The sequence below is a fragment of the Mustela nigripes genome, chromosome 4 (genome assembly GCF_022355385.1).
Source record: "Mustela nigripes isolate SB6536 chromosome 4, MUSNIG.SB6536, whole genome shotgun sequence".
In the NCBI taxonomy this organism is placed as follows: Eukaryota; Metazoa; Chordata; class Mammalia; order Carnivora; family Mustelidae; genus Mustela; species Mustela nigripes.
In genome coordinates, this window is record NC_081560.1 from 69,075,820 (window position 1) to 69,101,228 (window position 25,409).

A 25,409-nucleotide genomic window follows, 5' to 3' on the forward strand; every position below is an offset into this window, starting at 1 on the left:
TGCTGCCATCTCAAGTAATGGCTATGTCCCAATTATAGCCAGATCATCTATTCAGAATGACTGCATCAGCTAGGGACCAGGAAATACACCACAAAAGGGTCTTCGGGTGGCCGCAATCGATGCGGCAAACGCAGGCTCCTGTTTTTCACATCTAGCAGAGCCCCGCGTGCGTTAAGACAGAACAAATGTGTTCTTACTTTAACACGCAACGCCACCTCATTTGCTAGTCTGGTTTCTAAACCTGCAGCAGATTAATAGCAGCAAATTAGAAGGGATAGAGAAGCTGCTATAGGAAACATACTGATAGCAATGAGAAATGACAGCTGACAAGTTGTCTACAGATGAGAAAACAGAAAATCTATAAAACACACAACCTTAAAAAGCATTAGCAGACTGGGACCCGCTGGCCGAGGTGTGTGATCAGTAAACGACAATGCAACCCAATGGTCTGAAAGGGTGTCGTTATATAATAGAGCAGAGTGCGGTAATTGCTATGCCAAATGATGGTCCTCTACCATCATGGAAAAGGATTGATTCACTACTTGAGATGACTCAGCTCCCTGGAATGTTTCCTTCTTGGTTCGGGGGGGCAGGGGGTTCATGGTAAAGTGAGGATTTACTGTCTTAAACCTTAAAAATTAGCAGGTGATCATATAAATGGATCTTTTGGAATGATTAATTTGTTGACAAAGCATCTATGAGAGAGACATGCACATAATAGGTACCTAACGGAGCCCACCCGACGGGCCCTGGACGGGAATACCGATGCTATTTTATGACTTTCTTCTCAAAGAGTTCTGTGGAGAAACAGCTTTGAGATTTAAATCTAGCTGGAACTTGCAGGGTCTCACACTCAGCAGCTAGTTTCTTTGACAACCATGTACTCGTTTTTGGTGATGCAGGAAAAGGTCTGGTGAGTGTTCTCTGGACTTTTTTTGTACAGAAGGGACTTGGTACGTGCCTGTGTACACGTCTATGCCATTAAAAATAATCATTGTGATAACTGTGAAGTTATATGCTATAAATTCATTAGCAATGCATCACCATAATCCTTTCAAAATTTAATGTTTACTAAATACGTCCAAATTTGCTTTTGTTTTTAAGTAATTGTAAATAAGCACTCAAATGCACACGCTCATCACGATGTGGGTCCCTTAGGAGAAAATTTCAAATGGACTATTAATAAAGGAAGACAGGATGCTATTTAGCTAGCATGAGGTCCCACTTTATTGCTACTGCTATCTCTGTCTGTTACTGGATTCTTGGCTTTCTGCTGTCACATAATTGTTGAAATGGACTGGAGTTTTCTGCACCTTATGACTAAAACATACAAAGAATAGTTTTCATCAAGTTTTTGGTGGCATGATAATGAAGGACATTGAACTACTTTAGGGAGGATGACATAATCACTCTGCCTACTTGCCCATATACCCTTTTGCTCTTCTCAGATATGTAATTTTTCCCTAAAAAAAAAAAAAATCTGTTATTTATGACTACCTGTCTTCAGTTTTTAATTTTTGCAAATCTAGCTACCCTCACTGTTTGAAGATGGTGTTTTTGACCCCCTGGGAGTTGGACTTTTGGTTTAATTGTTTTTCCCATTAATGGTGATGGATTTGCACAGGATTTAGCCACACACTGGTTTCCAGTTTCATTTGTATCCAGTGGCATGTGTTTGCAGAGGTAATGGATTTGCAGCTGTAGACAATTGCAAAACCATGCGATACACAGAGAGACCAGACCCTGTGACCTTAGCTTGATTAGCCTGACACTGTACACATGTATATTTCAGAGATGATTGGATTTTAGTACTGCAGCATTTTTAGAGTTTAAATTTGATTGTCAAGATTTGCTTTTAAGGAAGACAATGTGCTTCAAGCTTTCTGTTTGGGAGAACTACTTAGATACATGTGAGTGCAACACGTGTTAGCCAAGTAATTGCAATTGTTGCTGTTGGTGCAGACCATACCAGCATTGTTGATACAGTTCATGTTTAGAACAAGAGCCTGTAACTTCCGAATCCTGTGTCATTTGTTGTTTGCAAAAGGAAGCGAGGTGTAAATACTGCCCAAATAGCCTCTGTTGAAGAGTGATTTGTTTTGCAGGTAATAAATGGGGAAGGTAAAGGCAAAGGGTACTTCTCTAAAATGTTGTGTGGGTGCCCATAATTTAAACTGATGCTACAGAAATGAAGTATTATTTTCACAAACAAAACATAGTGGCTTAGTCATTTTCCATTTCCCGATGATGAATGTGCCATAAGTCCATATCATGTTTTTCTCAAAGGGAATGGCATACTATACTTAAAGAGAAGCAGGCTTTACTGTGGAGTTGCCAAGGTAACTGACCAGCAAGGATGCAGCTCGCAGATTGCAAAAAGGCAATTGAGTACATGTGAATAAAGAAATGTGCGTGTCATCTTAAAACCCAGGAGGGCCACAGAAAATTGTGGTTTGGCTCTGCAGATCACAGAAAGGTGTTTTATTTTTTATTTTTTTTTACTTTTATTTTTTATGAAAGCAGAAATGGAGATGTTCTGTACTAGTCCTTGAAGTGAGGTGATAGGCAGGGGTAGGTTCCCTTTTAGGGTTCCACTTCAGGCCTTGCCAAGGGCTATATAGAAAACAGAATCCTTTTAATACTGCTTCATATGAACAACCTTTCTTTGGCTTTATAAGCTAGCTTTTACTACGTTATGGCAGCAAAAACTAAGGCAGACTGTTAGGAGTTTATAATGTAAATGGAGGATGATAACCCCTAAACAGCTACACACATGTGAGAATTAATTCAAGTTATAAAACTGAAATTTAAGTGAAGTATTATACACACACACACACACACACACACACACACAGAGTCCACAAACATAACACCTATGTTTACCTCTGCAGTGCTTTTTAACTAGAAGGTATTCATCCATTCAAAAGGCATCAATAAAAGTATCCAGCTATGCCAGACACCTTCTAGGTGCCAAGAAAAAAAAGGTAAAAAAAATTCAGTGCTGGACTTCAAGGTGTTTTAATCTCTAGAAAGAATAAGTTAGATAGGGGCGCCTGGGTGGCTCAGTGGGTTAAGCCTCTGCCTTTGGCTCAGGTCATGGCTCAGGTCATGATCTCAGGGTCCTGGGATCAAGCCTGGCACTGCATCGGGGCTCTCTGCTCAGCAGGGAGCCTGCTTCCCCCACCTCTCTGCCTGCTTCTCTGCCTTCTTGTGATCTCTGTCTGTCAAATAAATAAATAAAACGTCTTAAAAAAAAAAGAATAAGTTAGATAAACTCTGAAGAGATTCCTTTAGATTATTCAAAATGCTCCTGTGCTTTGAAATGTAGGATTGTGATGGGAATTTAAATGCCTTTACATTTAGAATGAAGTAACTTTTCAGTAGGGGTTCACAAAGCTCTGTAATTTGACTCTTCTTACCTGTTTTTCTCCTTTTACCTTAATTATACCCCAGGATCACTGACTTAATTTTTTTCCTTGAAAGGTACCCTGTTATCCCACAGTTGTATATTGTACAAGTTTTCACTGCTGAAATACCCGAATCCTCATCTATGAGTTTCACAATCTTGCTAGTATTTTAGGAGCCATGTCAAATCTACTTCTTACGTAAATCTTTTCCAGATCTTCTCCAGCTTCCATTGCTCCTTGACATCTTTCCAGGTATTGCCAGAGGAGTTTAGACCTCAGGGATCCTACCTAGTTAGGTAGGCGTTGGTCTCCTAAGCCAGAAGGAAGGCAGGGACTGAGTGTCCTTCTCCAGAGAGAATGTGTCACATTCTCCACAGCACCTAGCACTCAGGGGACGTTGTAGAGCTCAACAGGAGAAAAAAATCTCAAATTCTCATCGTCACTGTTTTTTTGTGATTTGTTCATTCTTGTTCTTTGGAATGGGACCATTTCCACAGGTGAGTAAAGGTGTTCTTGGGGAGATGAAGCTGGGTCCTCTAAATGCCTTGTACAGACTACTTAGGAAAACTAGCAAAGCAGGTCAAGAAAGGAGTCGTCTCTCTACATACCTAGTTGAAACATAACTTGCAGCTTCCTTCCGTCTATTACACAACCTTTGAAGCTATGTTTTTAATAGCAAAGCTATGGATGCATGAAACTACAAGCCAAATATTTTATTTCAGTTCCCCATTTTTGGCAGCCATCCACAGAATGGCAGGGACAAGTTTTCACAGATAAAGAAACATTTTGTGGGAGTTCCTATTTTTATGCTGAAAAACTTACTGTCAGTGATCCTGCTATCTAGGGCTTTTAGTTAATTGTGAGCCTAGGGTGAGCAACCTTGAAGTTCTCAAAGTTAATTACTACATTTACAAATCCGTTAGTGACTTAACTAAGAAAAAAGAACTGACCTGATAAGATTTATCTATTTAAAAATTGCAACCACTAGCCAACCAGGAAGATAGAAAAACTGAACAAGATTATAGAGGTGACAAGTGTAATGGCAGTAATGTTTTGGTGGAGATGATGATACCACAGAAAAAACAATATGTGGGAACTGATCAAACCAATTTAGCCATTTAAGTGTACACACATCACATATGTTAAGCAATCAGCAAATCATGAAATCTGCCCCATTTCATTTAATAAAATTACTTACCCTGAACTTTATTATCTTGAATGTTTTTGTTTATTTAGAATATAGAGTATTAAATAGATTATATCATGTGAATTATGAAATGTCAAGATCAGGTAAAATGGAATAGAGGAGAGATACGAGGAAAGATACAAATAATAATACAGAAAACATATCCAATGCATTTTTATAAGTGTATATGAAAGTCACCTTACGTATACTGATGGTACTATATAAAACCATAGTCTGATGTGCTATCTCTAGTGAATAGTTAATACAGTTTAGATTCTTACCATTTAAAAATTACTCTTCAGACTTCACTTTGAAAAAAGGAAAAAGAGAAACTGTAGTAATTATGTAGTTTGTCAGTTCTCATGATATATTTTGTTGGTAATAATGCCCATAAAAAGAAATTACTGAAAAAATATTACGAATGTCTTCATTATTTAATAACAATTTAAATCATTAAATGTGCCTAATTTTGTTTACATAATATTTGAAAGTCTCTAAACACACCATGTTGAACGAGTTGTTCCATGTTTTGTCCTGAAATCACTTCCCTTTAAAACAAACTTTTAACAATATCTTGCATGTTGCTTTAGTTTTCCCAAAATTTCTAAAGAAGTGAAACCCTTCTTTAGTGTAAAAATTATTGAAAGTATATCTCATTATTTGTCTATCTTGTGTCTTCCCTCTTTGTTTTCAGTGTACACTATTTTCTCGAAGGTGCACTCTGATCGGAATGTATACCCGTCCGCAGGTGTCCTCTTTGTTCATGTTTTGGAAAGAGAGTATTTTAAGGGGGAATTTCCACCTTACCCCAAGCCTGGTATGTTCTCAGTGGGGAAAAAAAGTGGTTAATTTGCTTAATTTTTCTTTTTGTTTAGTGTCCATAATTTAGATGATTTTTAATCAAATATTATTAACATTATTTGAAATGTTCTGTATATGTGACAAATTGATTGTTGTAGGTCATTTCTAATTTTAAGATTAGAAATTTAATTACAGAAGGAAATAATTTTTGAATTTTTAAAAAAATGCTTATTTCTAGTTTTCCAGTGTTGAGTTTTGTGTATCTGACAAATGACCTACCTACCTATGTTTGCATAGAAATAATTATAGCTGTACAATTATTATTTTCTGTATTAAGACTTAGATTCTTACACAGTACATTAATTTTTGCAAGACCAAACACATGTTTTAGAAGAGAATGAAATATGGTATTAAAGAATTTTCAAGAAGGTTTTACAAAATGAGATAATTTTATATAACTTCATAATAATATAATGGAGATTAATTTTCCTTCAAAATAATACCAATTACGATGCTTTATTTAATTCACCATTGTTTTAAATTATGTTATGTTGGTTTATCACAAATGCCATCAAATTAATGAAGATATAGAAAGAATAGCAAGAAAAAATGTTGTTATTATAACTCGTAAGTAGCAAAATTTTCTGAAAATTATAGTATAGAATTAATATAAATATTATTTTTGTAGATTATATGATGAATAACATACCTGAAAACAGTCATAGAAAATAGTTAACCATGTTCTCACCATCAGTAAGAAAAAGTAATCTTTTCAGCAGTTATTTAAAAAATGTTTTTTTATGTGGCAGTCTGTTTGCAAAACTATGTAGCTGAACCTTTTGAACAGTAGCTCCAACGTTTGGGAAGAAAATATGTAGGTAAGAGCATAGTTTCTGGAATCAGCTGAGATTAAATTCTAATTTCACCATTTGAGAAGTTACTTAACATGAAAAATTACATATCCCATTACTAAAATTAGGGCTAATAATAGTACTACTTTATAGGTGTGTTTGAAAATCAGGTGAAATTGTGTCTGTCGAGGCCAGGAACATTCTAACAAATGATGCTATTGTTACTGTTTCTTAGTTACAGTTCTTTTGGATTTAGCAACTCCTTCTCCAAAGTTTTAAAATTACATTATTTTTGTTTTGATGACCCTTTTATAATTTTGAGCTATCCCTTGAGATTAGCTCAACAGTGTCCAGAGTTTTATGAAAGAAAGTCTTCTCAAGAGAATGAATACATCAGCATGATTAAGGGATTTTCCCGAAAGATAGTTGTCTCATTGGCAGAACTTTCACACTCCTGTGTGACCAAAAAAAAAAGAAAGAAAGAAAGAAATAGAAGAAGAAAAGAAGACAAAATTTCCAAAGACATTTGTAAGACCGTTTTCTTTGTTGCATGAGATTTCTAGGCAAACTAAATAACTAAAAAGATTTTTTTCTTTACTTGAGGCTCTAATCTAAATTCCCAGATGGATTTTTTTTTTTTTTTTTGGTGTGTATTTAGTTTGCTACAAATGTAAGAAAAGATTTTAGAAATATTTTGATTGAAATGATGAAGGCAGTATGTGTAAAAGTAAATTTTATGTCTTAACTCTGTGCTTCTTATCTAGGTGAGATTAGTAATGATCCTATAACATTTAACACAAATTTAATGGGTTACCCAGACCGACCTGGATGGCTTCGATATATCCAAAGGACGCCATATAGTGATGGAGTCCTATATGGGTCTCCAACAGCTGAAAATGTGGGGAAACCAACAATAATTGAGGTAATTTAATTAGAAACAGCAGAATTATATTTTGGGGTTTTTGTCATTTTAGTTTCAAATGTTGAAATTAAAATTATATCACAGAGGTTTTTAGTATTTTGTGCACAGAAACATATTAGGTAACATTTGGAAATGTACCATTCCTTTCTGTTCATCTACAAAGGTCTTTGTTTTAGTTTTTATATATAAAAAAGAGCAATCTAAATTAGGAGAAACCATTTAAAGACATTTTGAAAAGGTAGATTATTATAATAAGAATTCCATTTAAGAAAATAAATACAAACTTAAAACACTTATTTGCTTTATATATTAATTTCACATTTTCATGTTCACTGAAATAAAGTCTTTATACAGAGATCTGATGAGACTCTACCATGTGCAAGGTATTATGATAACTGCTGGTGGTAGAAAGATGAGTAAGAAGTGAGCCCTGTCATGAGTCTGGTCCAGTCATTGAAGCACTGGAATGGAAATCCATTGTTAGCCAACATCATTATAACCATTCTTATTAGAAGATACTGTTTGATGCAGAATCGTAAAAGGGTAAATAGGAATTCACTTCACACGTAGAAGGAAGGCTATCTTAGTCAGCAAAACAATACGTCAAAATCTTGGAGGTATGAACAAAACCACATGATCTCTAAGAACTCTAATTGTGGCTGGTAGGCAGAACCACACCCCAGAGGGCAAAATAGAGGTGTTGATGTTGGTAGGGGTAGATCTTTGAGGGGTTTCTAAGCTATGATGAGAGGTTTGACCTTTATTCTGGAGGGATGGTTGGTATTAGAATTCATCAGATTCTAGCCTAGCACCTAACATCTTACCTAGAAGGTATTAGAAATTAGAAAACAATATTAATATTGAGCCTTTAATGGGAATTAATATGTTTTAAAAAATAAGTGGATATAAAATCTAGATGTGTTTCCTCGTCTATTCTACCCACCAAAATCAGAATTATAATGGTAGTTAATGGCAGGAGAGTCCTTTATGCCCTAATGCCTACAGGAACTTAGATTCTAATTTAACTGATCAATTTCATAAAGGTTTAGTGGTAGTGAGCAGGGCAGCACTATAGGAACTATAAATGGAATTTCCAGGAGCTTGTACAGGTCCTGAGTGGTATGTTTTCTCCCTCGTATAAATCCTTAGGGAATTACATGAGTTGAGTTTTTCTCCAGAGTTTTAATCAGCCATAGATTTCCACGTCCGCCAAGAGAAGGTGTTTCTTCCTTTGAGTTGAAGTTTGTATTAACACGACTTTTCGATGATTTCTATTAATAAATCTGATTCCTTAAGACAATATATAGATACAGAAATAGAATATATAGACCCCTGCATCTATATAGATATAGAAAATATAGATAGAAGAAAGTTATTTTGAGTTATTGTAAAAATAATTTTTAAAAATATTCAGTGAAGTTATATGTTATTTACCTGAAATAATAGCAAATGTCATTTTTTTAAATGGGAAAACAGAGGAATTCTGTTTAAATTGAGGAGCAAAACAAGAATGAACCCCTCCACCACATCTGTTACAGAATATATTAGAAATCCTAGCCAGTGCAGTAAAGAAAGAAAAAAATATTAAATCTCTAAGTATTTAAGAAAAGAAGTAGAATAGTCAATGATACAAAGAGTCTACAGACTAATGAAATTTTAAGAAAGTCTAGCAGTCAGCTATAGGCTCAATATAAAAAATTTGGTTTTATTTCTGTACAGGAAAAACAAGTATTGAGAAAATAAATGTTTTTAAAAGATACCATTTTTAATAACAAAATTATAAGGTACTAAGACTAAATCTAACAGAACGTATGAAAAGTTTGTATGGAGAGAGTCATAAAACGTAAGTGACACTAAGATTATATAAGTGAAAAGGTAGTCATCTCTTTAGGGATAGAAATACTCGAAATCATGAGGGCATCACTTCCCCCTAATTGATCTATAGATTTGATGCAATTCCAATAAAAATTGCAATAGGATTTTTCATGAAACTAGTGTCAACTAATTCTAAAATTTGTAAAGCTGATAAATGGCCAAGAAACAATCAAGCTACTTCTAAAGAAGAAAAAAAGGGGGAAAGGTTTCTTTCCTTTCCAGATATCAAGATTTACTGTAAATCTATAGTAATTATCATAAGGTTGTATTGATGCAGAGATAGACAAATTAACCAGTTGCTCAAATAGAGAGCCCAGAAACAGATATATCAATATAAGGAAGAACTATGTATATCAGAAGCAATGATACCACAGATGATTACGGAAAAGGACATCTATTGAATGGTGCTCAGAGAACTGGTTTGCCCTAGGGCAAACATAAAATTAGATTCTTAACTTCATAGGAAATGCAAAACTCAAGTCCAGATAGTTTAAGGATCTGAACATGAAAAGCAAAATTTTAAACCAGTATATGAAAATGTTGAAGAATATTTTCCTGAGTTTGGGGTAGGGAAGTACTTCTTAAGTAATACCAACATATTTTTACTTGAGAAAAAAGATTGAGAAATTTTACTACATTAAACTTATCAATTGGCATTCATCAAAACAAACCATTTAATAAATAGACAACCTACAAACTGGGAGAAGTTATTTTAAAAGTATATAGCTGGCTAATGATGTGTATCTAAAACAGAAAAAAGGACTCCTATAATAAGACATGAAAATCAGAAACAAGACATGAACAGACATTTCACTAAAGACAAAAATGATCATAGGTAAAGACACTTACTCTCATCAGTAATGAAAAATGTTCAAATTAAGACCACAATGAGAATTTTACCCTTGGTAAAAAGTCATTGAGGGTGGATATGAGGATTGGATAAGTATTTTGGAAAACAGTATAGTATTGAATATTTCACATAGCTGAGTATCATTGTACCCTATGATTCAGCAGTCCCACTTCTAGGCATTTCCCCCAAAAGAAACATTTACAAACGTCCTCTGAAGGCATGGACAATCATGCTTATTGAACAATGTTTGCATAGCAAAATGTTGGATATCCACAGAACAGTGGAGACCCAAAAGTCTCTCAGCACAAGAACAGATACAAAAATTCACCAGCAGAATATATTTTTTAAAAATGGGGCCTTTTCAAACAGTGAATTTTTAAAAATTTTTTCTTAGTAGAGTTGACACACAATGCTACATAGTTTCAGGTGTACAACATAGTGATTTGACAATTCTCTAGTTATGCTATACTCAGCACAAGTGAAGTACCATCTGTTTCCATACAACTCTATTACAAGTCATTGAATGTTTACAACAACAATGAATGTCAGCTTGCCCAACAACATAGATAAATGTTGTAAACATAATGTTGAATAAAAAAACAAATCCCAAAAGACTACACAGAGTTAAACATTTTTCTGGAGCTCAAAAAACAAACAAACTAAGTAACGGATTATAAGCATACATGCATTTATAATAAGACTATATTTAAAATAAATGGGATGATAAGCATGAAACTCAAAATGGCTACTTCTGGTTGAAGAGAGGGATAGGAGAGACACACCTGGGTTGAGCCAGGATTCTGAGGGGCTTATGATGTTTTTGTACCATACTACTAACATAATGTTATGAATATGTCAAATAATATGCTAAAAAGCTAATGATGAAAATTTAGCATCTGTTTCATTTAATGTAAGTGATTTATCTGTAAATAACATTTCTTTATTCATATATAGTAGCATATTTACAGTATTTAAAAATATTCTATTAATATAGTCAAAAAGAGTTTGGTATATCTTAAACTCATATTTAATCAGATAACACCCTGATTAATTTATTCAGTAGATATTTATTAAGCATCTAAAATAGATCAGCCACTGTTCTAGAAATGAGGGATCAAAAAAATGTACACACATGATACCTCTATGCTATGAAGGGCTTCAAATTGTCATGATATATAAAATTTGATTGAGAATGTTACTGTATTTAAATATCTCATTAAATGTGATAGAAGGACTGCATTCTATTATAGCTGTTAAAATTAAATTTTAAATATAAAGTCAGATAACAAAATTCTCTTCCTAATTTGTGAAACACACTTCGCCCTTTTTAGTAGCCTGTGACTTTTAAAAAAATTAGAATTTATGAATTTATAATAATGAAATTTGTGATAATTATGGCTAGACATAAAATCTTGCCACTATCTAGAAAATGTCTGATGTTTCTGAGTTTTAGCCATGAGATCATCTAACAAATAGTAGAAAATGGATACTTCTTAACGTTGAGAGTACGACTAAATTTTCTGCAGGGTAAACCTTTAAAATGAGGAAGATTCTCAAGTCCTTTTTGCTTCGTTTCAGTTGCTTCTTGGTGAACAATAGTTCCTGATTTATTTTAATGACTAGTCTTAATTTTAGTGTTCTTGGTGACCTCGTTGATTATGTGTCCTAACAGATAGCAACAAGGAAGTCATTAAATTCAACAGAAATTTGACAAATTGTGGACAGAGAAATCCTTTTAACTTTGTGCAATAATATGCTTTTCAGAATATGTACTTTGAAATATTTGGAATATTTGAAATATTTGGAGCATGTCCAAATATTTATTTGTTTATTCCAAAATTCTGGTGTTTTATTTTTCCTTTCAAATCTTATTTCCGATAAGTGTGATTTCTTTCATTTAAAGCTCGGATATGACACTGTAAAAATCTTGGATATTTATTTTTAAACGGGGAAGATTGTTCTTTTTTATTTGAGTCAGTTTTGTCCTGCTCTCTCGTCTCAGTGCTCACTCCAGCTGGAGTCACTGCCAGGAGGCTGGTGTTGGGACGCTGAGACTATTACACGGTCATTTGTTGTTTTTGAGGTACTGCAGACCTATCTGAGTGATTCAATATCTGTTATGAAGTTAATTATTCCTTAATTTTTGAAGCCATATCCTGTTGTTGGCCTTTGCTTTGTTTGTTGTTTGCAGTGACTGTTTCTGAGTTGACTTTGATGTAAGTTCATTGGCTCTGCAAATGTTTACTAATATTGGACTCTACAAAGGGATTGATTTGTGTTTTGGGGCATAAGCCTTATCGACTATGATCCTTACTGCTCTACTCCCATCCTAAGGGAGATAAGATTTCTAAGGGGTCATTCATGCATATTTTGACTGGATGGTGTGCAGTTTGGTACTGAATACAAGCAACACAGAAGATAAGCTTTTTTTTTTAAAGGCGCTTCTTAGCATAATCCTCAAGCTCCATTGAAAAGTACGAAAATGTATTGTGTTTTTGAAATCTTAGACTGGCAGCGGTAAGTAATTTCTAATGGTTTATCCATTTACTAATGACGCATCTGCATTGCTGCTAGCACTTAACGGTCTTCCGTAAAAGGGTCTTCCTGATTTTAACTTTTTGTTTGAGCATGTTAAATAGACTTGCCTAATTATTTATTTTCCCATAACATTGCTAAAAGCTCTGAGTTGTTCTTGCCTGGAGAAGGCACATTTTGTGAGTACATAAATAATGAAAATGGAAAGAACGACAATTTGTTTTCATTTTGTCCTTAATGAATTCTGTTTCCCAAATAACATTTCACTTCTTTAATATGATTTTCTTTTTCTAATAGATAACTGCCTACAATAGGCGTACCTTTGAGACTGCAAGGCATAATTTGATAATTAATATAATGTCAGCAGAAGGTAGGTATGGAAGATATGTGGCTGATTGTTTTCTTATTTGCAAGAAGTATTTCATTATATCTGTGCAAAATACAGTAAAGGGTTTTCAGGTACCACATACTTAATGTCACTAACAAAATGGTAATGTGTAGAAAAGAAACCCAAGCAATCTGTAACTGGTTATAAAATATCATGATGGGTGATGGCGCTGAGAAGCTCAGACTAGAGAGCCAAGCGCATAGGCCACTTATCTCTGCAGGCTTTCATTTCATCTTCTGCAAAACGAGAGTAAGACTAGCATTTCTATCCAAGTCTGGGGTAAGGAAGCAGTCCATGAGTTAAGGATTGAAATGTGCTTAACACAGGGTAGAGCACAGGGTGCACAATCAGTCCTTAGTAGCTAGTTTTATAATTTTATTTTGAAACTGATCATCGGTAGTGGTTTAACTGTATGTGAGGACAGAGAGTTGTTGGCGGAAATAAACTGGAATTTGGGTCGCAGTCTCCTTCCTAAATAGCTAATCATGCATTGTCTGAGTCCATCAGCAATTTGCATTACATATACGTGAATGGTAAGTGATTCCCAAGGATTTGGAAGGTTATTATATTCCAAGAATCGTGCTCTCAAATAGTCTGATCTGATTTTGGCATTTGATTGGGAAAAATACATACTGCTAAAAACTTTGTAGTTAAAATTTACATATCACGGGGTATGCCTCTCTGCCCTAGATACCATTTCTGAGGGTAACAGAAGGAGAACGGACACAGCATTTTTACCCCCAAAATTAGTAAAACAATTATGCACCCTTAACAAGTAATTCAGAGTTCTATTTGCTAGTACAATTAAATGAGCGAACATGAAACATTTTATTAGGACCTACTAATTTGGAATTTGTGGTAGTTCAGTAAAGGTTGACTTAAAAATTGCCTTTATTCTATATGAAGGAAAGTAATTTCTATAGACTTGATACTGGACAACAACAAGCAACCTGGTAGATTGCTTCGAGATTTCGAACCCTTTTACTTGAGTTTTTCCCCAGGTATTTTGACATTATCAATTGCAGACCACAAATATGCCAGTTTAAAGTTTAAAGTGGCCTTCGTATATGAAAAGCAAGTCAAAATGCCAGTTCTGTGGGCCTGGACAGAAGATTCTCTGTCCCCTTTTCTACTTCCCAAGGGCTTTTGGTAGGTATTCCTGCTTGGAACAGGAAGACTTTTGCCCCCACCTTCAATTGTAATTAGATGCTTGCATCTAGTATCCATAGTGGGATCCAGAGAGGGATACCACTAATGATCAGAATCATCACAAAACTCCCTCTCTTCTTAGGAGTTCCTCAGTGTAATGAAACAGTTACCTGATAGTACACTTGGATCACTAATGTCACCATTATGCTCCCAAGTGGGAGAGGGTCCCTATACTCAGGTACAGGAGCCCCTACAGACAGAAGGACAGGTTGGTCTACAGTCTGAACTTCCTCCTCGAGTTGATCTCAGTTCTGGTAGATCCAGAATACAGAATACAGGTGTTTGATATGCAGGGACCCGTGTTCAAGCAGATACTAATGGAAGACTGCTAGACCTCTGCAGGATTGGAGGTTGGCTTTACAGGCTATTCATCTACTTCTGGGATTCTGAAAGTGGGCTGGTCAGGGAGGAACACCAGATGGGATTTGGAAGCCTCTGCTTTTATCTCAAACAGAGCTGCCCTGCTGCCTTTCATATATGAGAACCAGTGAACCAGGTAGCATGCCTCTATCTGTGCTGGTCTGGATGGACCGTCTTCGGGCAAGAGGATGGACACATCTTTAAGCAGGGCCTACACGCACACCATTTTCCCCAGATGAGGGTAGGAAAAGAAACAGCAAGAGTGGCATTTCAGGATAATCATGCTCCGTCTGACTCCCTGCCCAGCTGTCTCCTGCTCTGGGAGACCTAATGGGAAATTAGTCATGTAGCATCACAGAGCACAAAGCTCAAGGAGAGGACATAGAGTGATTCTCTAAATTGGGTTGAGAGCCTCAGAGGCCTGCCACCAATTTGTTGGCCTACTGTTCCCTTGGCCCCTGTGATGTCCAAATATAGCAGGCATGGGATTTCCCCAAAGTTAGAAAGCTCCTATGACTCATCTTTGGAAGGGTTGGCAGTAGCGCTTGGCGCAGTAGACGGCCGGCAGCTGCTCGGCCCAGAGCCTCTAAGGGTGTGGCGGCAGCGGGTCTCAGAGAGGAGCCACGAAGCAGGGTCACATGGATTAGGAAAAACCAAGTAACAGTTCTCCAAAAAGGAGCATTGAAAATAGGAAAGCTGTTTTGCATGCTTCTTTAGAAAAGTGGGTATAAAAACACTGAGTGAAATGAATGGATGATAGACTTCTAGCACACTCAAAACTATCTTTGGTATTATTTATAAATATTATTTATTGCCAGGAAACTGTTATTCATGACATATTTATGCATGGCTGTTTTTCAGTATGGAGAAAAATGTGGCATGATTAAGCTACTGTTTATCTATATAAAACAGGAAATGTATCTGTATAAAACAGGAAACTTATCTACATAAAATAGCATAAATATATCATATTTTAGAAGACTGCAGATGGGACATACATCAAACAAATCTAACAAAATCACAAGCAGGATAAATGGCAGTGTAGAAGATGAAGGAAGAACCTTCTGTGATTAGAGTCATGAAAAAATCTTTAGGAAGAGACACCACACTCCAGAAAACTCTCTTGAAAATTCTAAAGCCTGAATCTCTTCTCTTCCCTGACTTCAGCTCTGGCATCAGGCATCCTTTAGTATTAAGAAGACTTCATAAGAAACAAGGTCATCATGATTTCAGTTATTTATTGTGTAATTTTTAGTTTTTACTTAATTATCGAATAAGAGTGTAATACTTTACAGATCTATGAGTTTTAAGGAACTACATCAGAGGATAAATATAAGCTTTAAATGTGTGTATAGTCCAGAAACAATTTCTTTTCCTTCTGAGGTAAACAACTTGTTCATATTATTTATCATAATTGCTCAAGTTTACTATTTTATAGGTTCTTATTCTAGGCTGGGAGCTCTACTGAGCACTTTGTATACAGTCCCCTTTAGCTTAGATAAAAATCATCTGAGGCAAGTTCAAATGATGGTAAAATCCTGGGCCCCTCTACAGATTGGTTCCTCCTCTGAAAGTACAGGGCGAGTACCGACTCACCTTCGAGTTGTGAGTATTAAATGGGATGGTTCATCGCAATCCCTTTAGCTTGGCCCACCTCATGGTAAGTATTCTAAAAAAGGTAGCCTTTATTATTATTGAAATATTATTAAAGAAACAAAGCTATTCCTTAATAGAACAATCAGAATGTAGGAAATGATTTTTTTTTTTTTTTAATTAAAGAGTAACATTTGAGAAACTGAAATACAAATGAGCTTTGAACAATGCAGGGGTAGGGGTGCTGACCGTGAGCAGTTGAAAAATCTGTGTATAACTTTTAGTTCCCAAAAAACTTAACTACTAATAGATTACTGTTGACCAGAAGTCTTACCGATGATGACATAAATAAGTCTAATTTTGTATTTTACATGTATATTATATACTGTATTCTTGTAACAAAGTGAGCTAGAGAAAAGAAAATTTAAGAAAATCCTAAGAGAAGATACATTTATAGTACTGCATTATATTAAAAAAAATCCACATATAGGCGGACCAACAACATATAGGCGGTTCCAGCTCTGTTGCTCAAGGTTCAACTGTAAATTGTTTCTTTCCATCCTACTTTGTTATATCCAGAGTCTGAATTGGACATTGGTTACTTTAAAATAAATATTAATTTTAAAAGTTTTAGAGGGAAATTTTGATGAGATACTGAAGAGGAAAAAAGCTAAATCTCTAATAACATGAGATGTGGAATTTTGTGGGAAATTAAAAATATAATTGTCTAGAATATTTAATGATGAAGTGATCAAAAGGGTGAAATCATGATTTCAGATTTCTTTTGGAACATAGTTTGTTTTAGCATGCTCTAAAAAGATCAGTAATATTACAGATTAAAAAGAAGGTATTTCAAATTATACATAAACAACTCACAAGTAATTACAGATATTTTGTAATTGTTGAGGCGCAGAGCAACATCCTTCCCAAATAGGGAAGTCTTATCTGGGAAGGATGTTGCTCTGCGCCTCAACTTTCTCCTGTGTTCAAATGAACACAGCACTACCTAAGGTTGTAACAATTAAAAAGACAATGTCCTTGAAACAAGATCTGTCAATTTGAAAGCACTGTGAATACAAAATATTGTCCCTACCCATGGAGTGTTCTGGAAATGCTTCTACCTGGGTACCATGGCAGAGGAGGAGACTGACAGGTCACTGGCAAAGTGGAGACAGATTTGGCAGTTTTTTTCTTTTGTGGCCAAATCCTATAATTATAAATTGCCCCACTATCCCTTGGATTTGATTACACTGTAGGTAAAATTTTGTGTTAAATGTATGTTATGTCTTTATATCCTCTGTTGTACGGAAAGCCTTTAAAATCAATATTAATACTGTTCTCCAAAGCCAGGATTGTGACAGAGATCAACAAATCTCAAATTGTTCTTTTGTTTCTCTTTCAAAAGACTTCATTAAAGATATGCATACCCTTTTTCACCAAAATTAGACTTCCCGTTACCATACCAAGCAGAATTCTTCATTAAAAACATGAATGTAGAAGAAATGTTGGCCAGCGAGGTTCTTGGAGACTTTCTTGGGGCGGTGAAGAACGTGTGGCAACCAGAGCGTCTGAACGCCATAAACATCACTTCGGCCCTGGACAGGGGCGGCAGAGTTCCGCTTCCCATTAATGACATGAAGGAGGGGTAAGCAGACCTTTATCTCATTCCCTTAAATATGCATTTTGAACTCTGGTGGTCTTATCAAATTTATTATAGATGGAAGATGGCCTATTGCATTCTTTTTAATAAGAAGTAGGTGTTGTAAAGATAGGGGAACACTAGCAATTTTCTATATTGACAAAGAGATTATATTAATGGTTCTTTATATCTGACGTTCCAGGTCCTATGAATTCTAATTGTAGATCAGGATCAGCATCATAAATTATAGCACTGAGTCTTTTGTACCTTCCTTAGAGAAGCTGATTATTTAGGGCCCTGCATTTCAAAGGAAATTGATGCCCTAGTTATCAGCTGCAGGATACTCAGGCTGCTGTAACTTTATTCTAGGAAACTATTTCTTCGCCTTTAACATTCTTTCCACCATGTGTCGGTGATGGATAGCTGGAGTGGATTTGAAACCTATTCCTGAAGCCTGGCCTTGTCACTCATGGGCTGGGTGACATTGGGCAAATGCTGCACTCCTCTGTGCCTCGATTTCCCCCTTTGCTCCAAGGGGTACATTTTTCTACTCCATACGTTTTAGATGGATTTGTCTGTTCTCATGTCTTACAAAGTATTGACCCTTGTAGGGTTTAAGAAACAATTTTTATGCCTGGGTACATTGAGAGGATTGAATGTCAATGTCGGATCAAACTTTGATCTTTAATTTTTAACGTGTAGGTTGAAGCAGATCTGCCTTTTTTTTTTTAACCCTATAAATGTATGGAATACAGAATAAATCACAGTTTATATAGCACATCCTTTTCCAATCCCTCCTTTGTCCATGTACATGGGAACATTTTTATACAGATGACATCTAGAGTACCTGGATTAATAAGAATTAAATTTAAGGGCAGCGTTCAAGGAGAAATGTGTTGGAAATGAGGGAAGATACCACAAACAGACATAGATGAAGTATGAGAGAGTACGCAGAAGAGGGATAAGGGATAAGCAGTGAGCTGTGAAGTCCAACTTACAAATTTCAGAATTAAATTGTAGCTTGTATGTTACAGTAATGGATTTTGAAGTCAGTCAAGCACGCATAGAAGTGCTTTGAGAATAAGAGTTGCTTTATCTCTTGGTCTATCTGTTGGTTGGTTTTCTATATGAAACCATAATTTTAGAGCTTACATTTATTTTTACTTCAGCTTTCCAACATGAGTCTCTGTCCCACTGAGTAATTAAAGCAGAACTGTGGGAAATGAGAAATGATGAACAGGGAATCTCCCCTGAAAACATTCTCCCAATATGAAGTCTTTTCAATAGTTTCTTAAAGTCATATATTCCACGATGATTGTTAAAACAATGACCAAAAGATGGTGGAGGAGAGCAGCCTGAAAACCAGGCACTGGTAGGGTTTTGTCTTGTTGTGCTCTCTTCTGGGCTTCCTCTTCTCTATTCTGTCATACAGGCTGCACTCACAGAGGGCCTTTTAGAGACAGATGAACTAAACAACTCTCAAAACCAGACTCTGACCTAAAACAGTGCTTCCCAACCACGTCTTGCCTAAAAGTTGCCAGTAGTGCTTTTATAAAAATATAGCTATGGCTGCCTATCTATAATCTATAATATGATCTATAATATATTAATGTATAATATGTTTTTATAGGTAAGTTATAATATATAATCATCTATTAAAGAAATACATTAATTAAATAAATAAATTGGTTAAGTATCCGGTCTTCATCTCAGCTCAGGTCTTGATCTCAGGGTTGTGAGTTCAAGACTGCGTTGGGCTCCACACCCAGTAATTACAAAATATAGATAGATACATACATACATACATACATACATACATAGGTAGGTAGGTTTGTTGGTTCCTGGCTTCTGCTTCCCCCTAGAGATTCTGAATCTTTGAGTCCAGGGCTTGGCCTGAGCATGCGACTCTAAATTAAGAACACAATTTTTGTCCTCCAAGTACTTGCTAAAGAATTCGGTCATTAGCTGACCCCCCAGCACCTGCTAGAGGGCGGCATGTGCTGTCAGATATTTGAGAGAGTCAGTCCCATGGCATTTATTTGGACCCTGTTGTCTCAGATCCCTTCCCAACGTGAAATGCTTTCCATGAGTTTTAATTTAATGGTAAGCCATAACCTTTACAAAGTATTCATATGATAAGTCTTTTAAAATAGTATTTCTATAAATTGTACCCAATACCAACCCTACTGCTCCAGTGTCCCTATATGCACACCAATGAAACAAGATCACACTTGAGTATAGTTCCAGAAGAAAAAAAATTGTCCCCACAAACGATTTTGCACATTTCCTTCAGTTGTTATGTAATGCCATGGTAACAAAACTAACTTTTTGCCCTATCGCTTTAAACTTAGAAACAAAATGCTGTGCTTGGCTAACTAATCTCTTGTGTCGTGCTTTCTTTTTGTTAATGTATATCGTAATACTTCATTTACTTAATAAACTTTTGTCTCCCTACTTTGTTTTGAAAATAACGTGGGCTATAAATCCCTTTTTAAAATGAAATCTTGAAGAAAATAAAAAGCTAGTCAGACATAGCCAAGGAATTCCATCCCTCTCTTTTCTAAGATTTTATTTTGAAAGGTTATCATATGCTTCCCAGATATTAATTGAAAAAGATATTAATTGAACACCTGACAGAGTATCCTGCTGAACATTCAGTAACAAAAGTCTCAGGTCTCTGATAAAAAAAAACCAAATGAATAAAACCTCCATGAGTTTATCTCCTATCACTCAGGGAGGCCACAGTCTCCTAAATGAAGATTTTTTTCCATAGTTGATCTATGTAGTCAAACACACAGCAGAGGAATAGGAGAAACTCTCAGTGGTAGACCATCCGAGAGGGTGCCCCGGCCTTCCCCAGCCCAAGGGGCCGTTCAGTGTCCATCATCAGGAGCCCACTCTGTAGCATCCCACGTCCTCATCCCTTCCTCACGTGCATTCGTTTACCTCTGTGCTTGCTGACAGCTTTCAGACTTCTCCTAAGTCTAACAGAAAACAATTAAAAAGATTTACTTCAAAGTCCGTAAGCTCCTGCAAAGGAAGGCTGAGCCTCCTGAAAAGACTGGCCTTCCCCTGCCAGACCCATAACCCCGGCAACTGTGCTCCCTCTGGGCGCGGTCTCTGTGCTGCTTTTGCTCCAGAGACTCTGCCAGAGGCTAAGGACGGGTGGCTGCTTTTAGCCTGGGATGAAGCCAGTGGAAAGAGGAGCAGGTTCATGTTTCATTCTAGGCACGGCATCGCCGCCAAGCCGGGGTGAGTGATGTGGTGTAAACGGCGGCTATGCAGGGAATGATGGGGTGTGAGGATTAAAGAATATACTCACTTTTCATAAGAGATTGTCAAACCTGCCACGATTTCCTCTGGTTACCAAAGCGAGTGGGTCTAGCCTCAGTCAGCAAAGAGAATCCTCGTTTATTCGTTAGACAATCTCACAAAATGCTCCCTCTAATTAATTGTTTGCTTTCTGCCCTATAAAGGCCTCTGTGACAAATTAAACTTGAGGAAGAGAATATAAGTCAGTGGATGCCAAATACTGCTCTGATGCAAGGTCATGATCCTGGGCCAGGCTGTAGTGCTCTGCTGAATTTGCCCCCGTGTTTGGTGACTTATAAGATTGTCCTTTATTCTTAAAGAACTTTTCTCCTACACTTCTGGTGCAAATATTCTTTTATGGAAGGATGGTGATATAGGATAGGAACTTCTAAAAAGAGCCTTTAATAATGTAAAAATTGGAAGCCCATATAAATCCACTTTTTAAAAAAAGATTATTTATTTATTTGACAGAGAGAGATCACGAGCCGGCAGAGAGGCAGGCAGAGAAAGAGGAAGGGAAGCAGGCTTCCCGCTGAGCAGAGAGTCCGATGTGGAGCTATCCCAGGACCCTGGGATCATGACCTGAGCTGAAGGCAGAGGCTTGTACCCACTGAGCCACCCAGGTGCCCCCATATAAATCCACTTTTAAAAGTATAAAAATAAACTGATGAAATCAGTGTGACTATATGTCTAAACGCTTTTCTGTGTTCTACACATAGATTCACATATCAAGTATTTTTATTGGGGAGTAGTATATTAATCTTTGTGTATAGTGATTTAAAAAACAATTGACCAGACAGGTAATTGGATAATTAAAAAGCCATGTAGTACATACCACTGTCGAGGTATTCACGGAGTGTTTCTTCCTCACTGCCTGCAAAAGGTTCATAGACTAGGTAAAGATCTGAGTTTTAAGCATACAAATTAATTTGCTCAAAAAATAACAAAGAGAGATTCTAGATAAAGGGGTCAGCTTGGGCAAAAGCCCTGAGGTAGGAACAAGCCTGATGGATTTGGAAACCTATTTCATATGGGTTTGGGGGACAGGGATCCAGAAGTGGTTGTTACAAAGGAGGCAAACCCCAGACCAGGTAAGGCCTTGCATACCAGGAAGAATTGTTCAGATTTTATTCCAAAGCATTAGGGACATTTGCAGAAAATAGCACATGGTTGAAAGAGCAGACAAAACCCAAATGCCTCCTTTCTGCAAGCAGGAAGCTCTCTCTCTCTCTCTCTCTCTCTCTCTCTCTCTCACACACACACACACACACACACACACACACACACACACACACACAAACTAGAAGGGTCTGACCCTTGCAAGCCAATTCCCTCTTCAAATAATGTATTCCTTCTCCAAGGAAGAGGAGCAAGCAAGTAGCAGAACTAGAGTCTGGAACTGTCCTCTCTTTTCTTTTTTAATTCTGCATTTGATCTTTTATTTAGTTTAACTTATTCTTTATTTTTCATCTTACCTTTGGTCGATTGATCGCAGATACGCACAGAAGTGGGTGTGGGGGACAGAGGGCAGGAATCTTAGTGCATTTTCTTCTAAGAGCTCAACCGTTCCCAGGCAACAGGTAACACGTGGACACATTCTTCTCTAAACTGTCTTTTATCTCCACAAAATCAAGAATCAACCACTTTCGTTGCTTGGACAATAAGGTCAAATATGCAATCATTGAATCCATTGATCTGGCAGAGATCTGGCTAAAAAAGGCAGAGTTTTGACTTAATCTTTTTTTTTTTTTTTTTCTAACCTATTACTTAGTTTTCAACATTGTATGTATAAAGGCCACAATGAATGTGTTCTACCTCAGGGGAAGTTGAATTGTTCAAATTGGAAGAAAAGACTCCTTCGTAAGGAACAAATTCCACCAGTGTGCATTAATTCTTGGGGGTCTGCGGCACCATGTTTCGTCAACATTGCTTGAGAGCCTTGAACTCGGCAGCATGTTCCCATCTCATCTGTTTACACCTTTGAAAGTTTGAAAACACATGGCTAAGGTCGTAAAGATAACAATCACCTTCGTTTCGCTTTATAAAAATTTTAAGTTTCTTCATGTCAATAAGCTAGCTAAAAGGAAAAACAGATTATGAAAAATGTGATTTTAGTGTGCATCGCATTAGGTTATTATTCACAGCCACATACAAAAATTCTTTTAAAGCCATCTTGTTGAAACTTACTGGCTCTACAAAAGAAACAGTAAATACACAATTTTTTTTTTGGAGCCTGCAAAGCAAATCTAATATCTCCTTCTCTCAAGCATGGCATTTATAGTCTATTTGCATTTTATATATTAACTTACAGATTTTCCCAGTATTCTGGAGATATAATTGACATATGGCATCGTACAAGTTTAAGTTGTACAACATAATGATCTGACGTATGTACATATTGCAAAACAATTACCATAATAAGTTCGGTTAACATCCATCACCTCCTGTAGTTACAATTTTTTTCTTGTGATGAGAACTAAGATCTACTCTCGTAGCAACTTTCAAATATACAGTGACTTGTGTTTTAAAACTGATATAATGCTTTTTATTCATTCATTTATTCTTCAAATAGGCTCCCTGAGGACAGTGAGAAAGAAAGGGTCCAAGGAGAACCCTTAAGGGGCTGTTGCTTCATGCCCTGTGGAAAGCAATGGTGATCAGAACTAGGGTTCTGGAAGGGAGATGGAACAAAGTGGACAGGTGCATGTGAGAGTTCTTTTGGGGTAAATGTCAGAGACTGATGATGGATTGAATATGTGGAAAGAAGGACAGGAGTCAAATACGATGGTGCTTGAGCATCTGGCCATGCCAGTCATGGGGAGAGAAGATGGAAAAGGAGGAACAGGTGAAGGTGGGGTGGGGTGACGATGAGCTCAGTTCGGAACATATTAAGTTTGTGAAGCCTATGGATCATCCAAGGAGAGATGAAAGTAATTTGGCAGTATGTGTCAACTGTCATAAAAATGTTTCTACTTCTAGGTGTCTCTTTTAAGATAGTAACATTAAAGAATTGCACAGAGATAGTCTTTGCAATATTATTTATAACATAAAAAAAATTGGAAGCAACTTACATGTCCCACCCTGAAGTAATTGTGAATAAATCGTGTGCACTTAAAAAATTACATTGCCATAAATCTATAATTACAAAGACTGTACAATATGGAAAATGCTTATGATGCATTAAGGGGAAAAAGCAGGGTACAAAATTGTATTTTGGAGATGATTGCAATTAGGTTAAAATATATGCATTTGAAAAATATTTTGCAAGGTACATTGGAAAATGAAGATAGTTATCTTAGTAATATAAATTAATTGTTTTTATATCCTAGGTTTTATGTAATGTTTTTATATTGCTTTCATAATTTAAGGGAAAAAATAAAACATTTCAAAGCATCAAAACTCTAGCCCAGGGCGCCTGGGTGGCTCAGTGGGTTAAAGCTTCTGCCTTCGACTCAGGTCATGATCCCAGCGTCCTGGGACGGAGTCCCGCATCGGGCTCTCTGCTCAGCAAGGAGCCTACTTCCTCCTCTCTCTCTGCCTGCCTCTCTGCCTACTTGTGATCTCTGTCAAATAAATAAATAAAATATTAAAAAAAAAAACAACTGTAGCCCATTTTTGTTATCTTGAAGTGAATTAATTAAAAATCTTACTAGTTGTAAATGCAAATCAATGTCATGTTAAAGCAAGTTAACAGTTGTAAAAATACTCATTTTATTTCTGTATTTATAAGTATAATGTCACAATTATTAAGGAGATATGTGGTCTTGGCAAGGCAGTTAATAATAGAATTTGACTTTATGTGAAGCTTACATTTAAGAACTTGTTTTAAATGGAATATATTTATATTCACTGATCATCTAAACACCTAACCAGTTGTTTCTCATATATACTTTTGTTCTGAATTTTTTATTTTTATTTTCCTCTTTAGCTTTAGCCCATTATATACTGTTTATCTACTGAAGGCACCATAGTTTTTGAAAAAAAGTTCCTTCAATGAATCTCAAGTCAAAATATAAATTTGACATAAAGAACAACCAAATGAGTTTGTGTAGTCAAACTCTGGGACACAGTTGTCAGCTCAAGGTGTGGGTTCATACTTACATTGACAAAGCTTTGAATTTTTGTGATACACTTTCACTTACTATCAGTTTTAAAAATAAAAGATTTATTGAGATGTAATTCATATACTATACAATTCACCTATTTAAAGTATGTAACTCAATGGATTTTAGCTTGTTCACAAAGTTGTGCAGTCATTATCACAATCAATTTTAGAATATTTAAATCATCCCAACTCCTCCATCCTATACCCATTGGCAGCCACTTACCACCACCACCACTCCCCACCCCACCAGCCCTAGGCAACTACTGTTTACTTGCTTTCCTTATAAATTTGCTTGCTGTGAACATTTCATATGAATGGAATCATACCATATGTGGTCTTTTGTGACTGACTTCTTTCACTTATCCACAGTATTGTT

The 25,409-nt window shown here is 36.2% G+C and overlaps 1 protein-coding gene across 5 annotated transcripts in view; it reads left to right on the plus strand.

Annotated features, from left to right (window-relative positions):
- The window catches only part of SGCE (sarcoglycan epsilon), a 66,254-nt gene that overhangs the window by 20,969 nt on the left and 19,876 nt on the right, over positions 1–25,409 (plus strand). For all 5 annotated transcript variants that reach the window (XM_059396837.1, XM_059396834.1, XM_059396836.1 and 2 more), the window contains 4 exons: positions 5,288–5,410; positions 7,010–7,167; positions 12,725–12,797; positions 17,424–17,622. In XM_059396837.1, coding sequence (XP_059252820.1) covers positions 5,288–5,410; positions 7,010–7,167; positions 12,725–12,797; positions 17,424–17,622 — 553 coding nt within the window. The remainder of the gene's footprint in view (positions 1–5,287; positions 5,411–7,009; positions 7,168–12,724; positions 12,798–17,423; positions 17,623–25,409) is intronic.